This window comes from Vanellus vanellus (genome assembly GCF_965231255.1).
Source record: "Vanellus vanellus genome assembly, chromosome: 3".
NCBI lineage: Eukaryota > Metazoa > Chordata > Aves > Charadriiformes > Charadriidae > Vanellus > Vanellus vanellus.
The window spans coordinates 42,715,851-42,735,100 of NC_138907.1; the positions used below are offsets into that span (position 1 = coordinate 42,715,851).

Genomic DNA, 19,250 nt, shown 5'->3' on the forward strand with positions numbered 1-19,250 from the left:
GTTTTTCCCACATCTCCACATGTTCCCTTAACACGGGTTTTTTTACATCTCGATACTATCTATTCTTACTCTGACAATGTAAACAGCAAAGATGCAACAGGTGCTAAAAGTAGTATTCATGTTAATGCATACTCCTAGGCAACAGTATGAACTTAATTTTTCTCTGCATCTTGTGAAAAGGGAAAAAAATAATGAGCTACAGCCTTATCCTCACAAAGAGCTTCTGTACTCATGCGTCTAAGTTATAAAGGACCCATCCTGTGTTCACAGTAAGACACCGTCCCTTCTCAGCTGTTTCATCCAAATGAAATAAAACTTTGAAATGTACAGTAAAATAACATGAAGAATAGAAGCAAGATTCCAGGACACGTAGTATTATTTATTACACCAATACCTCCAGGTCGATCTTTTCAAAAGGCTTCCCTGTTCTCTAGCCTCCCAAATCCACAACACAGTATGGGGAACTATTATCTTTACTGTAGAGATAAATACAAGCCCTGTGACCTACCAAAGGTTGCATCACAGGCTAGTGGTCCAGCATTGTTCAGAATAATGTCGTCTTTGTTATTCTTCTGCCTGATAATGGATGGCTGAAAATTACTCCCTCCTGTTTTCTCACACAAACTTCCAAGTACTTCCCACGAGCCAGTGGATTAGTGTCTCAAACGGTAGCTCTGGACATAATGAATGTGAGGGCAGGAATGGGAGAAGACAGGAGGTTTTTGCAGAGGTCATTACTTTGTCCAGGCTCCAAGAGACATTCCTAAAATGGAGAAATTGGTGATGGCTCTATGGTCATTGCCAGAAGCTGATACTGATGGAAAGCAATATACTTTGCTTCTAGGACACATTTGGTTAATATGGTACCAAGTTACTTGTAAAAGCAGAAAGGCTGCTTTTGAATTCCTAAAAAAATATCATGGACAAAAAGCCAATACTAGCTACAGGGCTGCAATTAATATCTCACAAATGCTCATGTGAATGTCCCTGGGGAAAGAAAGAAGCAAAGCAGTGAACTTGGTAAACTAAAATGTAGAAGGATTTATGTTCTTTAAGTTTTACTTCTCGGTTTGCTAAGTTTGTTGTGTTTGGGTGGGAGCATAATTTATATGACAGCTGGCATATATACTCACATATATGAGCATATACCGTACTTCAATTTTATACAGAAATACAGTACTGATTATGGATAGCATGATTAACTTTATTTGAAACCCAAGAGCTGTTGATTGCATTTTAAAATGGTAGTTCATGTCTTTTTAAATTTTTGATAAATCTTCATTAATGGATAAATCATGTTAGAGAATTTCAATTGTCAGCACAACCTACATTTCGACGAATCTTTGGGAATTATCCTCAAGAGCTAATAGATTTTGCCTTTATTGTGACAAAGTCCTTGAGGTGCATATGTAAAGAACTACCGTGAGAAGAACCACGAGATTTTTATTTCTCTGAGAACAGACTCAGTCATATCTGCTTCTGACACTCATGCCGCGCACTTATTGACATTTAGAATAAGTTAATTTATAATCTCTGAACAGCGATGAAAGACTGCAAATGAAAAATATGCTGAAGTTGGTGGAAGTATCAAGTTGGAGCAAAGATCAGTTTCATTTCTAACACAGTTCGTTCCATGCTGTATGATGTAAATGATTTTTATTGTGCCAAGCAATTGAGCATAATAAAGCCTTGAAACAATCCCATATTTTGGTAAAAGCTGAATGGGATTAGATTTTCAGTCAGACTAAAGCTCCAAAGTATAGGTACTTACAATTTGAATAACTTCGTTTCTTTTCCTTTTTGAAAATGTAGCCCTGCAGCAGATCTTTGAAGTGTAAACTCTGAGACATAGCAGTATTAAAATAATCATGGATCTGGAGGAAATAGCACAAAAACATCCAGCACAGCTTAATCAAAAATAGAAATTCATTTGAACTTTCTGTGGTCTATTGAATATTAAAACATTTCATATTTCAAATAGAAAAAAAAGATGCCTTAAGCAAAGTTCTGATCATAGTCAATGACATTTCTGGTGTAACACTTGAATATTAGGATTAAGGATGAAAGTTTCTACTCAGCTTCAGCAACCTTTCTTGTATCTGATATTTTGTATTTATTGCTATTAGCTGAAAAATAGCTGGTCTGTGCTGGAGGCTGTGGAATGGTGGGACCTATGTGTCAAAAAATAAAAGCACTAAAACGCCCAGATGGGGGTTTGGCCAAACAATGTGGTTCTATTCTGCAATTTCTTGGCATTTTGTCATGAAATTTGTGTTTCGGGGCTTTCTGTTATATCCTGTGCCCCCACACTGGGTGTTATCTCTGAAGATAAGTTATTTGTGCAACCGCCATGTTGTAGAATCTCTTTTATTGAGATGAGGTTTGCCGTTGGAATTGTTTCTGTAGTTGTGAGAGTGGCTGGCTAATGAGCAAATTCGAGGTGAACTTTTGGGTTCTTTATATCCAATCCTGCAACTTTTATCAGGAGTTTCTGCAGAGCATCAAATTATGCTGTTGTACTTGACATCACTAAATCTTTCTGGAGGGTGTATTTTAGTCAAAATAACTAAATTAAATAGCTTGGGTTATTCAGGAAATCTGTGGTGATCAAAAGGGATTTTTGGACATAAGTTTTCAGAGTCTTAAGCATAGAGAACAGTAAAAGCATGAGTCACCGAAAGAGTGTTTTGAAATAGCAACAGTGGAAAAACCCATTTTCAAACCAGCTGTATAAATTAACTATTATTGTGTAGGAACGCTTTGTGAGGAAGGAAGCGCGTTGACATTGTTGCTGGGCAAATGTCAAAACTATAAGTCACTGTGTCTCCACTGACTTTCTTCCTGGAGTCAAAATCACAAGTCAAATCATATATCATTTTTATATGTATTCCCATTACCCCTGAATTAGGACTTCAGGATTTTCCCCTGTGAAAATCCTCCGTGAATGTGAAGTGCCTAGCAAAAATTACATTGCTGCCTCACTTCCTTCCATTGCCATCTGTGTGTGGGTGTCTTTGGGGGGCAGTATGGCAAGAATTAGAAGAACCATTTCGGAAAGAAAATATCATATTTCTTAGAGAAATTGAAGTGGAAATATGAAAAAAAAATACAGAATTGCTTAAAGCAATAGCATGGTGAAGAATTTCACAAAGCCTTTTTGTTGAACTTGGAGGCTGTGTTTGTACACACTATTTTCAAACTGTCGATGTAAAAAAATAAAGTAAACTTTGTTGTGGCAGAGGTGATCTCAGGCAGCTTTTACTGTGTTACAAAGGTTATCACAGTGCAACTTGCAGACACTTGCTGATTCGTGTATGAGAGAAAGAACATGTTTGACTAATAGTCATTCGCAATTTTGGAAAAACTAAGAGGGCAGAAGCTGCAGTATGTGATGACAATGCTACAGAAAGTTAATAGGGTTGCCTTGGATAGCGCCACTGCCACTTTGAGGAATATTTCTTTCTAGCTTGGCTTTCTTTTCAAGACATTGCAGTTGTGAAATCTGCTGTAGTATCTCCAATGTGTATTTGTATGGGTCTTAAAAAAATCCAAAATTAAATAATCTCTTTTTATATTTTAAGCAGGTATAAGCTCAGGTAATTGAGATTTATGCAAATCATAAAATTAGATGACTTCAAAATTTATGCATGGACACCAACTGTAGTTCAGAAGGGCTATAAAATTATTTACAGTGGTTGCTCCTCTCTACAAGCACTGCATGAAATACTCTTGTCTGTTCCTCTCTGGCTCCACCCTGACATCGTTCTGCTTTGCAGCCCTTTAGCTCTGAGGTCTCACCTGCCCATGTTCCCCCAGAACACTTAGATTATGGTCTCAGTATAGTCTGAGCATAAGCATATTATTTTTACTTCTCCAGAGGAAGAAAGCCATTCAAATGACTTAGGAAATGCCTTCGTTTAGAAATTTCAGCCCCTGCTGAATTACGCCTTGGTGATGCTTTCCCCTGAGGAAGCCTCCATCATTAAACTAACAATAAATTGTTCTTCTGTTAATTTGAAACTCGCTTGCTCATTAAGAAAGAAGACTTAGGAGGTGATAAGTGAAATTTTGTGGTGTTTCCTCAGCAGTGAGCTCCAAAAAATTGTGCTTATCAAGCTACCTGTTTTCTATACCTAATTGTCAGCAAGATAGAGTGAAACATCTACTAGACTTTAAAAGAAAGCCAGACAAATTATTTATGGTAATTAGCAAATTTGTCCCTCAAAAATGTGTTGTCAGTTTTCCTGAAATAATCTCGGATGAATTTTCAGAGTGAGAGTTCAAGATAGCTAGGCAACAATGATGTTATTGTTGCCCTTTTACATATTATTTCAGGAACCAGAGGACAAACTTGGGATAAGAGTCACAGATCCGTTTTCTTCTTGGCTTTTCTTGAGGGAGGCTGCTCTCACATTCATACGCTGCTGTGTGCTGCACCAGGACGCACTTGCCAATGCTGTTCTACTTTCCATAAACCAGCCTTCACTGCAGTAGGGAGGGGACTCCAGTTGCTCCACTCCCCACGTGGGTGTCCTACAGGGTAACAAAGCATTTATTTTCTCCTGTTATCTCCAAAGCTTTTTAACACGAAAACATTACAGATCCAGCAAAAGGAATTAAAAGGGACCCAGACCAGCATGCCTAGAGGCTGAGGTGGAGAATCTCAGGTGCAAATGCTTGAAATTGCTTGTGCCTAAGCAGAAATTTGGACTAAGTTGCCCCATGCTTTAGAGAATATAATCAACAGGCAGCGGAGACTGTTCTCTTCCAGGTGGAGTTTCTCATTTTTTGTATAAAGAAGTTATGTTCATCACTGACGGAGACAGAAAAAAATGTTCTTTAGGCTGGTGGCTAGGCACTCTCCTACCAGGTGGGGCATTGAGACTGCAGAACAGCTTCATTGCCAATTGATTTACGCAGTACACAGTAGTGTTGGGAAGAGCATGGACACAGTTAGGCTTGGTGTTTGGAGTGTTCCTGCTCTCCGCTTGGAGGTGATCTAAAACTATTTGGAGGACGGGATTTAGCTTGAGGGTTCCTAAAATAATGAGGGAAGGAGAACATGACAAGCTACTGAATTCTTTTCTATTTCTCTCTTAATAGTACCCAAATGTTTGGATGTGTTTGAAGGACGAAGAGAGGAATTGGTTGAGAGGAGAGGAAGAATGGGTCATACTTATGAGGAAAATTTAAAATCCTTAGCTTCTAATCTTCTTTTACCGTTGTTTAAGATTTCTGATGGACAGGGAATCAAGTAGGTCTCACTGATAAGCCTCCTGGGCTCCTTGGTCATCACAGACTTTAGAAGTTTTGCTTGGATTATGCATACAATGTTTAAAAACGAAGTGTTCTTTTTATTTTTTTCTATCTGAGGTGAAGATTTCTCATAAATGAAATTTCTTCAGGGCAACCTTATGGTGTTCAGAATTCTACGTGTCTTTCCTGTTTTTTTTTTTTTTTCCCACAAATACTTTTTCCATAGAACTATAAGGTTTTGTCATCAGGGAAATCTAAAATATAGTATTTTCTTTATTTGTGTCAGCTGAACACTGATATTTTATTATAGTCAAACAAGATCACATGGCTTTACATCATTTTGAAGAAGAGCATAAAAATTCCTTTACAAGAGAAAGGCTGTGCTAGGTTTTCATACTACCTAGTTTTTCTAAAGAGCATCCCTTTTGTCTTGCAAATGTTTAGCATGAAGCAATGTTCTTCAGCAAGATGCTAAACTCTAGTCCTTATTATAACAGCCTTGGGATTACAGGGGTCCCATCTGTGGTTACTGGTATCTTGCCAATTATGCACAGCTAGTGTCATCTGTAAAACAGTCACTTGTGGCTGTTGAAGAGATCTAAGCAGAGAATGTCTTTTGAGAAGCTTTAGAGGTAAATGTTGCTGGAATGAAGTGGCAGTTCCTTTTGCTGCAGAAGACAGGGGCCTGTGTGGATTGGCACTGTTAGAATAAAGAGCGGGCACAGAAATGCAGCCATGATTAAGTACCCTTTTAGTCTTTATTGAACTGGATTTCTGTTCTGAAGCTTGGTTATGAGACAGGGTCTGACTGCAGAATTTACATTACTGGAATTTGTTGGTCAGCGCTATTGGGTGATTTTCTGTATGTAGGAAGTTAGGAGACTTTTTTCTCATCCTGTATTAGCTCTTTCACAATGTGAAAGTAGTTTATTTTTCCCCTCAGAAGCAGAGATTCAGGAACTTAACAATTTCAAGTGACACATTGTTCTTCATAGGGTTATGCTAACCAGAAGTATGGATCCTTTCTGCCCTTCTAGGTTTGAGTATTTTTGAAGATTGCTTACAGCATAGAATGAGAAGGTCCAATTCAAAAGCAGTAGGATGATTAATTTTAAGTTTTTATTTCTGCAAATTCCTGTGTCCATCTTCACTGGAAAAAAAATGAGAAATTATTGCTGCTTATTATATTGTTTTAAAACTAGAAAACTGTAATTATTTTTGTGCTTGAGTAGTTTCATTAAAATATTTCATATTCTTTTTATGGTTAGTATTATTCAGATGAGATTTTTAAACCTGCAAGTGGGTAAAAATTTCCTTGAGTTGTAAGGGGACTCAAACAAATGTGTGGTCCACCTCCAATTCTAGTAAGTCAAAAGAGTAAGTTTGTGCATTTGTTTTCATCAATAATTTTAAAAGCAAGTGGCAGGATTAAATGTGTGAAAGTTGAGATGTAAATTTCCTTAATCAAACTGCACTTTGATCAATGATGTCCTTCTTTTAAAAGTCAACCCATTTAAATAGTAAAGGTCAGTAGGTTAAATATGTACATGCAATCAGCAACGTGTTCAAATTATCACAATTTTGGCTCTGTTGCTGCTCATGGTAAACAATTATACCAGATTAGGTCTATAAATTTATCTTCTATTAATCCAAAAGAATGGAGAAAAGAAAGAGAAAACTGTTAAATAAGAATGCAAGGTAGAAAGCATTTAAATTAGTATGAAATAAATCCAAATTCAGTTACACAGCTTCTTTGTGTCATTTCCCTTATCTCTCCTTTTTACCATCTAAACATTTGCTACCAGCTTACTTCTGAAACTAAGAACTGGGCAATCAAAGCATCTCTGAATCCATTTTCTGTTAGACTGAAATCAAATGCAGTTTGGCACTGACTAGAGTCATAATTTATGGGCAACTAAGTCCTTGTTCCTTTAAGCACTACTGCAACCTCAGCCCCAGAGAGGAGCGCCCACACCCTTCTATCTTTCACCTTTCTGTGCACAGCACTATCAGGTGTCTGATGCAAACCTTCTCTTTGCTCAGCTATAATAGACATAAGGAAAAAATACGCTGAATAATCCAGTAGGGATCCAATTTTGGTTTTCCACAAGTATATAGAAAGATAATACAGTCATTGCTTTTCTTCCTTCTGCCTTTCTGCCCTGAAATATGTGGTACTTGATTTCTTTCAGATGTATGCACGCAGAATTCATGAGCAAGCTATGCCTCAGAGAAAGAAAAGAAACTGTAGAATATCCAGGCTGATGTAACAGAGCTATGGTTTGTGGCCATGAAAACTTCAGGGAGAATGCAGATCATCGTGTCCCTTTCAACAGTGAAAGCCCTTTCTCGCAGAGTCCAAGTCTCCATAGAGAGCAATTTTTGTGAGAAAACAGCTGGTGCGGAGAACCTGATAGCCCACCGGCCTTTATAATCTCCCTGCTCATCTTAGCCAGTTTCTGTGTTTCCAATATCTGAATCAGTGGTGAGAAATGAAATTGCACATGATACTGTTTTCACACACTCATGGCCAAGGATTTTGAAGTGTGTATCAGTAACAAAACTTAATTTCCTGATGTATCACCATGAAGTACTGTGACAAAACAATGGTGTTGAAGACAAAATAACACATCTCACTCCTCTCCCAATGAAAAAAAAAAAAAAAAAAAAAGGAAAGAATGTAAACACAGTGGTCTTCCCTTACTAATTTAGTAACAGTCCTGTTGTCTTAAATTTAGAAACTGGTAATTTGTAGTGTGATGTTTATTAAGTTTTCCTTACTGTGAGTTGTCCTGCACAGAATTCTCCGCATTCTCAAGACCAGGTGGTGGTGAAGCACGGAAGGTGGCCCAGCCGACCGAGGGGTTACCATGAGGGAGCCCCCTTTCCGCAAACAAGCACCCACCCAACAGGCCCACTTTCCCAGCTTTCACAGCACAGGACAAATGTCACGATGTTTATGTCACTCTTGGGACTTCAGATGGCAAAAGTCTTGATGAAGATAGAGTGTTTGCTGGGTTGTCAGCAGCAAAACCCTCTCTCTTGGTATCAGTAACACAGGGGAGCTTCCTGCATCCTTGTCTCTCTTCATTATCTGCAAATACTCTGAGATCTACAAGTAAAAAAAGAATAGAGATTGGTTACTACATGAAGATATTAGCAGTAAAAGCATATTTTTTGCAAGGTTGAACCTGTCTCCTCATGCAATAAGAAATCATTGAGTTTCTCAGTGGTCTCATGGTTTGTGATTCTGATTAATAAAATGTACTCTCTTACAACTTTAATTTTCTTCAGATAAATATGTTTTTGAATTTTTAAAAAGATAGAGCATGTTGAATTTTCGTTTTGATTTTCCTTTGCAGATTTACTAGCGTATCTTTTTGTGGTCAGATCAAGGCTTACATGGCTCTTTGCATCTATGCATAGCAAAAAATGGAAGTATAATTCCTGTGAAATTTTTTATAGTTCAGAATCAACACCTTTTTGAAATGCACTCTATAAAGACTTGTTTAAAATAAAGGTTTTGTTTTTGAAATCTAACCTTAGCATTGCACTGACCTTTATGACTTTGACTTGGAAATTAGCATTGCAGATTTCAGAAAGCACCCTTTCCTCCAAAATATTTTCTTAAGATGCTGTGACAGCTTCAGCAACTGCTGGTTTTGGACCATTTAACTTAAAATTAATAACTTGTTGAGTTTTCAACAAGTACATTTTACAAAGAACACGCTTGAGTCTTTTTTGTTTGTATATGAATGTAGACATATTTTTGCCTCTTTCTTTAAAAAGTTGAAAGTTTGTCATATTTTTGGACTTGAGTAAGATCTTGTGATTTTTATTACCTTATCTGGATATCTGTTGGCATTTAATCAATGGCTCTAATGTTCTGAGTCTAAAAAAACTATTTTCAAATGTTTTCTGCTTGTACTAGCTTTAGTTTATTATTACAAATTATCATTTTGTCTTGTCCAGTTTTATTTGCTATAGGAATTGGCATGACAATTGAGGGTTCTTCTGGGATTTCAAAATTCAGCTGGCAATTTAACTTCAGTCTTCTGCACCTTATAGATCTAATAACCAGCTTGCCTTTTAGCTGCCTTCTGGAAGTGAGGCAGGGGGACTTGGGGAACTTAGCTTGAGAATCTACTTTGAAAATGTTATTATTGGGTGTTTTGTTATCATACATTACCAGTGACTGGCACATTAAACAGTACACAAAAACTGAGTATCCTTCTGACATGGCAAACCTTTTCTATTTCAGATTGCTGAAATTTTGCTTTTCAGGAGAGTCCAATACCAAGGTAGTGGCTTCCATAGAATTTATATCATCTGACTCGCTTGCGTTTATAATAGGTTCCTGGTAATAAGACAGATTCAGGACTGAAGCTTAAAGATGTTGTATTCTACAAGTATTAGTTCTCATTTACAAATAATGAAGTGTGCAATCTTTTTCATCCTATTTCTTGGATCATGATTCCTGTAGATGTGAAGTGTGGTGTATGAAATATGACATGAATTTACTGGTCACCTGATTGTCAAAGCTAGGACTCGAAGGAAATACTGGTTTCCTATAAAGCATTCACTGCCTTGTTCTTTTCCTGAGATAAGAAAATATAGTAATGGTATTGCTTTTAGAAACACATTTGCATAAGTAATAAACCTTAGAAAAGGGCACAGGAATGATTGAATGAAATAATTTTGTTGATTTGACATTAAAAGTAGCAGCTAAAAAAAACCACAGCAAGCTATTCAAGATAATACCTTTATTATTTTTTTTAGGACAAGAGTTGGCCACAAGATCTCCCAAAGGAATATGAACTGATAAATTTCTCACTTGTGATATGACAAATTACTTGCAGCTTTGCTTTACTTGAATAACCTTCACACTAGAAGGAGAGTGTTCATGTTAATATTTATTTGTCTGGGATTTTGTCATTGAAGACATGCAGCTGAAATCATCGGAGTGTTCGAATGTGATAGCTGGCTTAAACTGCTGTGCAGGCTTTCGGGTACCGCGGGAATGGCTTCAGTGTAAAAAGTGAATAGAGCAGTAATGATCTTTCAGAATTAGATGATGCAATTGTCAAGAAATCCCGTTTCCCACTATTATTTATAAGCAAGAAGGCAGCGTGGCATACGGAGGTGAAATTTCTGATGTGTAGACCATGTACACAAATGTGGTGCCCGGAGCTGAGAACAGAGGAATATGGTGTGTCACTGTAGGAAAGTTTTCAAAAGAGGTAAAGAAGAAAGAAGTATTTGAAGTTGAGATAAAAAGAATAGAAAATTTCTTCCCATATGGAACCTGGGGGATTTGAAGGAAGACAAAGTTAAGAATCAGTATTCAAAAATGGCATGTTATTTTTCTAATTACTTTTTGTCTCTGACCTTTGAGGGTCTAGGAAAACATTTAGGCCTGACTAACTTCTCTAGTCAGCTGACAAAAATATAGCTAGACTTGGAACTGTCATTGAAGCCTATGAAGTTTCAACCTATACTAAGCTAAACTTCTTCCTTCAGTGTCAACCTCATTCAGTTCATATGTATAAATAAAGAACAGAAATTGTATTTATAAAAATGCATAAACATAGAATATTTTGAGGTAGGAATATCTGTCTGAAACATTTTGTACACATCCAACAACCTGCAAAGGTAAATTGCCTCATTTAAGGAATAATTCCATGTATATGCTATGAGAAATGGTGCCACTGGAGTTTAATATCTATCAAAATTTAGATATGTAACATAGCAGTGAAAATATCTGCTCTGAACATTGTTGTAAAATCTCCACAGCTTTCATAGCTGTGTAATCAATTTTGTAATGCATACAAGCATGAAAAGTTATGATATAATCAACTGGTCTGTGTAAAATACATGACAAAGCTGTTCACTGAGTGTAATAAAAGCTACAAAATTATATTCTTTAAAATTAAGAAAGTAAGGAGAAATAAATTTTCTTTCTTCTCTGAAATGCTTTTTAAAAATATCATATTCATTACCTTAAGGAGACCAAAGGAAATTATGCACTATGGGAAGTACAGGAAGAAATCTGAAGTTAGGGAGTGACAGGGGAAGTATCCTCCACATTCTAATGCTATGTATTATTGCCCATTCATGGTATTGTATTGTTTTGATTTGGTTTATATTTGTGTAGATTGTGTAGATTTTTATTATCTTTTTAAATTTAAGGTTTATAAAAGAATGATGTTGTTATGTCTGCTGAGAAATGGATGAGCGACTGAAATATTGGTTCTGTGAGGAAGTATTATGGGGTATGTGTATCTATTATGTCGCTTGTCTGAACTGGAGTCATGATGCAACCGTCATGAAACACAGAGAACATGCACATAACTCCCCCTCAGTGTTTCAGTATATATTCCCCTTAAGCTAATTTGGTTATTTAAAGTCACTTCAGTCATGATTGTGTTTGTCTTTTTGTCTGCAGAACTGCTTCATAATTCATTTTGTAATTCATGCTTATAGAAGGTGAAGTTCAACTGTAGCTTTCAGTCTGAAAAACAAGACCGACTGCAGCTTGTGACTTGGCACGTGGAGGGGAAAGTGTGATAGGAAGTGCATGGCCAAGAGGAGCAGAGGGGTTAGGAAGTGGGGGCTGGAAGGATACTCTGTGTGAAAGACAGCAGGGAGTCCGGTGTCGAAGGAGTTAAGAAATGAGCAGTAACATGGGACCTTAAAATAAGGACAGGGAATTAAATAGAAAGAAACGGATAGGCAGTAAATGAAGGGATACAGAAGAATAAGAGAGACTGCAGTGGTAAGGAAAGAGCTTTAGCGCCAGGGGAAAAAAGAATTCTGTCAAGAGCTTATTGACGAGGCGGAGTTTCAAAAATTGGTAGGACATGTTTAGGTAACTGGATATGATTTTACTAGTAGCCAGCGGAATGGGTTGAAAGTCACTACGGCCCAAATGATAGTTAAAGAAAATAAAATGAGAAGGCAAAACTGAACACAGGCTGCAGCTCCTAAGAGGAGCTCCTAATGCCATGTATTAGTCCCAAGAAGGCTTTTAAGCCTCCAGCACAGCCTGCAGCATGTACTCCATATATTGCATAATCACAATGTGTATTGCATTTACATTTTCTAGGCTTCATTTGTAAGCTAATTTGGAAGGTGGGGAAAACTTAGTATTAACTTAATAAAGTGTTTGTTTTTCTGTGTAAATTTTGCAGTAATGTAATTTTTGAAATGCAGGCTTTTATCATACCCTTAATGCACTTCTATTACATTTTATGCGTCTTGGTCTAAAGAAAGAAGTGAGTGGTATGTTTCTTTGCTAAAAGAAAACACACAAAAAATAGAATGGTCTGGTTTTTTTCTAGACACACTGAGCAAAACATGTCGATCTCTTTTACATGGAAGAACAATATTAATTGGCCTAGGGAACTGAAAAATAGGAAGAGAAAACTTACTAATCTAAAAATGCCTGTTCTTTTGTTCCTAGGTTCAGACATTGTTCAATGGTTAACGAAGAACTTATCTATAGAAGACCCAGGTAATTTCTGCTTTTTTCATGTCTTAAAATTTTAGTTTGTCTTTTTAAATGATTGGACATGACTTTGTCTTCTGTTGCAGTGGGGGTGGCCAGGCAGAATTTGACCAGTGTAATTTCAATAACAAAACAGATAGCATCAAACCTTAGAAAGCTTTGTTAAGAATCTGAGGATTTTGTTATTGGACCAGAATGAAAATAAGAGCTGCTTCAATTAGTAAAAAATGAGATTAAGTTCTTCTCCAGGAGGAGTTTCCTAAGGGTCATGCCAAATGGTTCGTTAAACACGTGCTGTTTTCTTAACAGAATTTTTCAACGTGTATAAAAATAAATAGAATTGATAAAGTACGTTCATGTACTGTTACCAAGAGCTGCATTTCTATTCTTAAGTTAGGACACTTTTCTAGCATCTTAGAATCATAGAATCACAGAATTGCAGAATCGTAGAATGGTTTTGGGTTGGAGGGACCTTAAAGAACATCTGGTTCCAACAACCCTGCCATGGGCAGGGACACCTCCCACTAGACCAGGTTGCTCAAAGCCCCATCCAGCCTGGCCTTGAACACCTCCAGGAATGGGGCACCCACAACTTTTCTGGGCAACCTGTTCCAGTGTCTCACCACCCTCACAGTAAAGAAGTTCTTCCTAATATCTAATCTAAATCTACCCTCTTTCAGTTTAAAAACATTGCCCTTTGTCCTGTCAGTGCACTCACTGATAACGAGTCCCTCCCCGTCTTTTCCTGTAGGCCCCCTTTAAGTACTGAAAGGCTGCTATAAGGTGTCCTCAGAGCCTTTTCTTCCCCAGGCTGAACAACGCCAGTTCTCTCAGCCTGTCTTCATAGGAGAGGTGCTCCATCGCTCTGATCATCTTCGTGGCCCTCCTCTGGACTTGCTCTAACAGGCCCCTGTCCTTCTTATGTTGGAGGCCCCAGAGCTGGATGCAGTACTCCAGGTGGGGTCTCATGAGAGCAGAGTAGAGGGGCAGAATCACCTCCCTCAGCCTGCTGGCCATGCTTTTTTTGATGCATCCCAGGATGCGGTTGGCTTTCTGGGCTGCAAGCGCACATTGCTGGCTCCTGTTGACCTTCTCATCAGCCAACACACCCCCAAGTCCTTTTCCTCAGGGCTGCTCTCGATCAATTCTCTGCCCAGCCTGTGTTTGTGCTTGGGATTGCCCCAGCCTACATGCAGGAACTTGCACTTGGCCTTGTTGAACCTTGTTGGCCATAGGCCAACCTCTCAAGCCTGTCAAGGTCCCTCTGGATTGCATTCTTCCCCTCTAGCGTGTCAACTGATCTACACAGCTTGGTGTCATTGGCAAACTTGCGGAGGGTGCACTCAATTGCTAACAAAGATGTTAAATAGTACCAGTCCCAGTACTGACCCTTGAGGAACAGCATTTGTCTTAGTGCAGCCATCCAGCCAGTTCCTTATCCACCAAGTTGTCCATCCATCAAATCCATGTCTCTCCAATTTAGAGCCCAGGATGGTGTGCATCAAATGCTTTGCCCAAGTTCAGGTCGATGATGTCTCTTGGTCTTCCCTTCTCCACCCCAGTTGGGTGTCAATGACAGACTTGCTGAGGCTGCATTCTAACTGGAAAGTGAACTGCAAATAAAATCAGTGCGGTGAGGAACAGATCATTGCTCGAGCAGCTGAGTTGGAACGTGGAAGTAATGATTTCGTTCCAAGCTCTGCCGCAGGTTTCTTGTGCGGCCAGCAGCAAATGCTGTTTGGTGCGTATCTGATATTTATTTCCCTGCTTTACAGGAATCTTGTGAAATGATCTGAAATTTTCCGGAAAGGAATGATTTCTAGTAGAAAATGCTGAATGGCAGAAATAAAATATTCTGTGGAAGTTCCTATTATCTTTTGGTTAGGGGAAAAATAATCTTCCTTCTTTAAAGAATGATCAAAAATACTCATTTTTCCCCTCTCTGTTTCAGACTTCGGGGAATGGAATTTATGTTTTGTTTTGGTTTTAATTTAAAAAATGTGTTTTTCTGTCATATTAGAAATAGAAGTATGATCATTGTGGAATTCCAGCAAAAAATAAAATCACTGTGTTTGAAATCGTAACTTGAATAGTGAGGATCTACTATAAGTACATAATTCGATAGTTGGAAGTAGCCAGTTCACAGCTTGTTGATATATTACATGAAAGAGATCACTAATTGCTTCCAGTTTTATGTAACTTCACAGTGTCATATGTTTGCTTCCTGAAGATAAAGTGGAGGTAGCCAGAGACCTGTGTTTGATACTATATTTCTCATCTGTCAGCTACAAAACACTCACCTATCTATATTTATCAAGAGTTTGAAAGATTGCCATTCTATGTTTCTGTGATATGGAAGCTTAACCTTTATTTGTCAAACCAGAACTGCAATACTGGGATAGGCTGTCATTCAGATTATCTGGTTGTTGCGAAATTTGGAATAGAAGAAACCTTAAACTAAATGGAAAACATGGTTCCCTATGTTGATATCCAATTAAAATTAAACAAACACAAACTACTAACATATGTAACCAGAACACCACAGTAATTTAATTTAAGCTGGGTTTTATCCTCTCAGATTGCACCGGTGGAAAAAACTAACAAAGACAAAAATGTCTTATGCATGTCGGTCCTAGTCCAAAGTCAGCTATCTGGAGCTGGCTGGATGCAAATTTTCAGAAAGCCAGTCACCCTAAATGCTGCCTTTGGGCAGTGCTCAGAATTGCCAGATAGCAGTGGACCTGACAGATGGTGAGCAAGAGCTATTCAAATGACGACTTCTGAAAATATTGTTTTGTAAATTTTTTTTAAGTGTGTGACTTTTTGTTCCAGTTCTAGACAAGACAATCTAGAATTTCCTGTGGAAAAGCCCTAAATTTCTGTAAATTTGGATTTCCAGTATCTTCTGTCTGCTTTTCACCAGTGTCAGGGGTCTGCTATGCCTGTCTTTTAAAACTCCCCCTTAGGGTCATGTTGCAAAGCTCTTGTGAAGGTATGTGATTTTGTGAAGCAGAAATAAACGATGCCTGTGTTTGCACTGAAAGTTATCATCTCTGTCTAATTCTGATATCAGCGACGTACCTGTAAGAGTAACATAAAGCAGACCTTCATTCCTGTATTTTAAGAGTATATTCTACTCTGTCCAGAAAAGTTTAAGGACTGCTTGTACACCTCATCTACCAGTGCTGTGAACTACTCATGTGAGCAAGGCATGCAAATTGTGCTTTAAGGGGCAAGCAGACAGAACCATAGAACCACCCAGGTTAGAAGGGAACTTGGAAGGTCGTCTGGTCCAACCTTTCATGGGAAAGGGAGCCTAGATGAGATTATCTAGCACCCTGTCCAGTTGCATCTTGAACACCTCCAGTGATGGGGGCTTCACCACATCCTTGGGGAGGTTGTTCCAGTGATTGATTGTTCTCACCGTGAAAAATGTCTTTATCAAGATGAAACCTCTACCCATGCAACTTATACCCATTGCCCCCTGTCCTCTCCATGTAGCTCCTTGTGAAGAGAGCCTCCATCCTCTTTGTAGCTGCCCTTTTACTACTGGAAAACTGTGATGAGGTCCTGTCTGAGCCTTCTGTTCTCCAGCGTGAAAACACCTTACTCTTTTAGTCAACTTGTTCTTTAGTGAAACAAAGAACTGGTAAGAAGGAAGTGGCACTACCGTACATTTAAAAAAAAAAAAAAAAGTCACATTTTATGGTGCAATGTTTTTCCTCTGTTTTGCATAGGGAATACAACTCTCATACCATTTAAGTGGGAATGAAGAAGGCTTCTTTATGGATAGTTGGAGAACAAGGCAGAAGAAGGTCGGGCAGCAACATTTTCTTTCACTGTGTTAACGAGTGTAAAGCTATTATCTGGAAACAGCAATTTCAAGTAAAAAATAGTTACAAGTATAAATTGCCAGTCAAAAAAACCCTGCACATTTTTCATAAATGGAAAATCATTTTCTGTGGAAGATTTGAAAGATTTTGGCTTGATGCAGTAAATCTCCATCAAGAAAATAAACGGGAGATGATGGGTAGATTCTGCTAAATTATACCAAATTTGAAGTTATTTCAGTGGAGCAGAGTAGGGCTTGTGCCCAGAATAGCTGTGCACAGCATACAGTTGCTGTTACATTGTTTGCTTTTCAATATGTACTTAAAAAACATTTGTGTTTCAGCCTACAGCTCATCTGTAAAATTTTAAGGAACAGAAATTATCTAAGTTATTTTTAAAGTGGAGGTTTAATTCAGTCGTAAAAATAAGCCTGATCTCAACCCAAAAAGAAGCAATTAACTGAGTTTACAGAATTGTAAGGGCTTGTGGTTTGGCACTTAGACATGTGTTTATTGAATTGACCATTACAGGGTAAGTGCTGACTCTTCACTGATGGTGCCAATTACTTTCAATGCGGAAAATCTACTCTGTTTTTCTACATTGTGTTTTTCTTTTTTAAAGTGATAATTAGTGCCGTGAAGTGTACCAAAATGACCACACTAGAGACTGAAGTCCTTTTAATCCTTAGAAGAAAAAAAATAGAACAAAAGGGTGTATGAGCTGATTTAAAGGCGTCAGGTGAAATTGCCTAGAGACTAATTCTGTACTTGGTTCTTGCACTGATTTCTTTGATGCCCTTTGGGCAGACACTTGATTTCTCTATTCCCTAGTGTTCCCACATGCTAATGGTAAATCATGCTGTTGTCTCTTTAAGGAGAAAAAACAGTGTCAGTTTTCAAGTATTTTCATATTGAGATGTGTGTTCTTCCCAAACATGCATTTCACCCTTAAGTCAGCCCATGAAGAATGTCTATCTAGGTGGCTCAGAAAGAGCCTTTAAGAGTTGATAATATGTTTAGCCATCATCCCCTTGTTCCTTTAAAGTACCTTTACTCCTTAGTGTTGCTTATTTAATTTACGCATATCTGCAAAGCCATTTGAATTTGGCTGAAAGCACTTCATTATTGGCTGGGTACTCTAGCACAGCCATAGTACTGCAGCCAGCTCCAGAATGCGCAGCCTTTGCGTTCAGATTGCCTTGGTCCAGCTCATTTTGGCAGTCTGTTGAAGGAGTTTGCTGCTGCTCTTGGACATCAAGAATTACACTAAAGCCAAATATATATGACTAAATTAAACTTTGTGAGTTATAAAACAAGGCTTGCCTTGAAATAGACACCCTCCTATGATTTTTCCACTTCAGTTCTTGCCATTAACAGTCTGTTCACTTTTGTAGTCTGTTCACTAATTTGTAACTAGATGCCCATCAGCAGCCGTGTAAACTGTGGTCACTGGTCCAGTGCAGTAAAAAGGGAGGACTCAGTAGCATAACATCTGTTTGTGTCCTTGCACCTTTCTCTCTTTTGATTTGTAGTGAAATCTCTCTCCAACAGCTGCTGTATTAATAATGACCTTGGTAATACACAGTACTTCCTCTAAAGAGTTAGAGGAAAATTATTAGAGTTTTTATTTGGGTTTGTGAAAGTGTACTTGGAAGATTGTTCAGCTCCAAGTTATTTCTGCCCCCTTCTCCATGCATATGCAGTCAGGTAGCAGCAAAGAACAGGAGCCAGACAAGATGTTCTAAACAATTGCCATTTGGGAGACAGCACCAGACAGCTGCAAGTGAAGGGGAGGTTCTTCCAGAGTTTGCTAATGGAGTAAAGAGCCTATTATGAAAAGGAAGAAAGAAGGGAGTGGAAAGGTCATGCTTATGTTTACAGTCTTTGCATTAATCAAAACCTGTGGAAATACAGGAAGCGTAGAATGCATCCCATTTATCAGCTTAAGTAAAAAAGAAAGCTGATAAAAGTAATTTACTGCACACATACTGCAAGTGTGACACTAGGAACCCAGGAACGCCGAGTGTCACGGATGGAGTCATGTACTTCACTCATAAGAGAGAAGCAACAATATACTTTATTGATATAAAACAGTGAGTTAACAAAGTTCAATGGTAAATGCAACATTGGTTTAACAAGATTCGATGGCAAAGTACACTTGGTTATTTACTGCATAGAGGATAGGGTCAGACAAAACTGTCAGGGAGACCTTCCCATTGAGTCATGAGGTCCAGAAAGGGCCTCCCTTGCTTTCTGAAGTCCTTCTCGGAGAGGAGTCTAGCTGCAGCTGGATCCAGTCCTGGTCCCAAACTTGGTCAACAGTTTATGTGTAAAGGATTACATACGTGCAATCAATCCTTTATATCACTTAGCTCAGACTTCAAAGGTTAGCGTGCTATGAATCACTTATCAAGAGTCTGTTTTGGCAAGGAATCTCTCAGCCATGAGGAGTAACCTTGAGAGGTGTCCCTACTCAAGGGGGGATCCTGGTGAGCAGCCCGCTGCCGTGCAGGAGAGCTCAATGGGCTGTTGACACACACACTTACTTGTGTGTGGCAGTTGGTGGGCTTCTAGCCACTGCTGTGATTTCAGGACTGCAATGGGAAATGTTCACATGCAGAGGTTATTTTATTGGCCCAAAGCCTTCAGAAACATTT

At 38.4% G+C, this 19,250-nt stretch overlaps 1 protein-coding gene across 13 annotated transcripts in view; it reads left to right on the top strand.

The window, feature by feature from the left end:
* RGS7 (regulator of G protein signaling 7) overlaps window positions 1-19,250 on the top strand; it is a gene marked incomplete at both ends in the record, with an annotated part of 263,661 nt that overhangs the window by 141,214 nt on the left and 103,197 nt on the right. For 11 of the 13 annotated variants that reach the window (XM_082481529.1, XM_082481530.1, XM_082481532.1 and 8 more), the window contains one exon: window positions 12,719-12,769. The exons of the other annotated variants lie outside the window; for them this stretch is intronic. In XM_082481529.1, coding sequence (XP_082337655.1) covers window positions 12,719-12,769 — 51 coding nt within the window. The remainder of the gene's footprint in view (window positions 1-12,718; window positions 12,770-19,250) is intronic. 13 annotated transcript variants of the gene reach the window in all.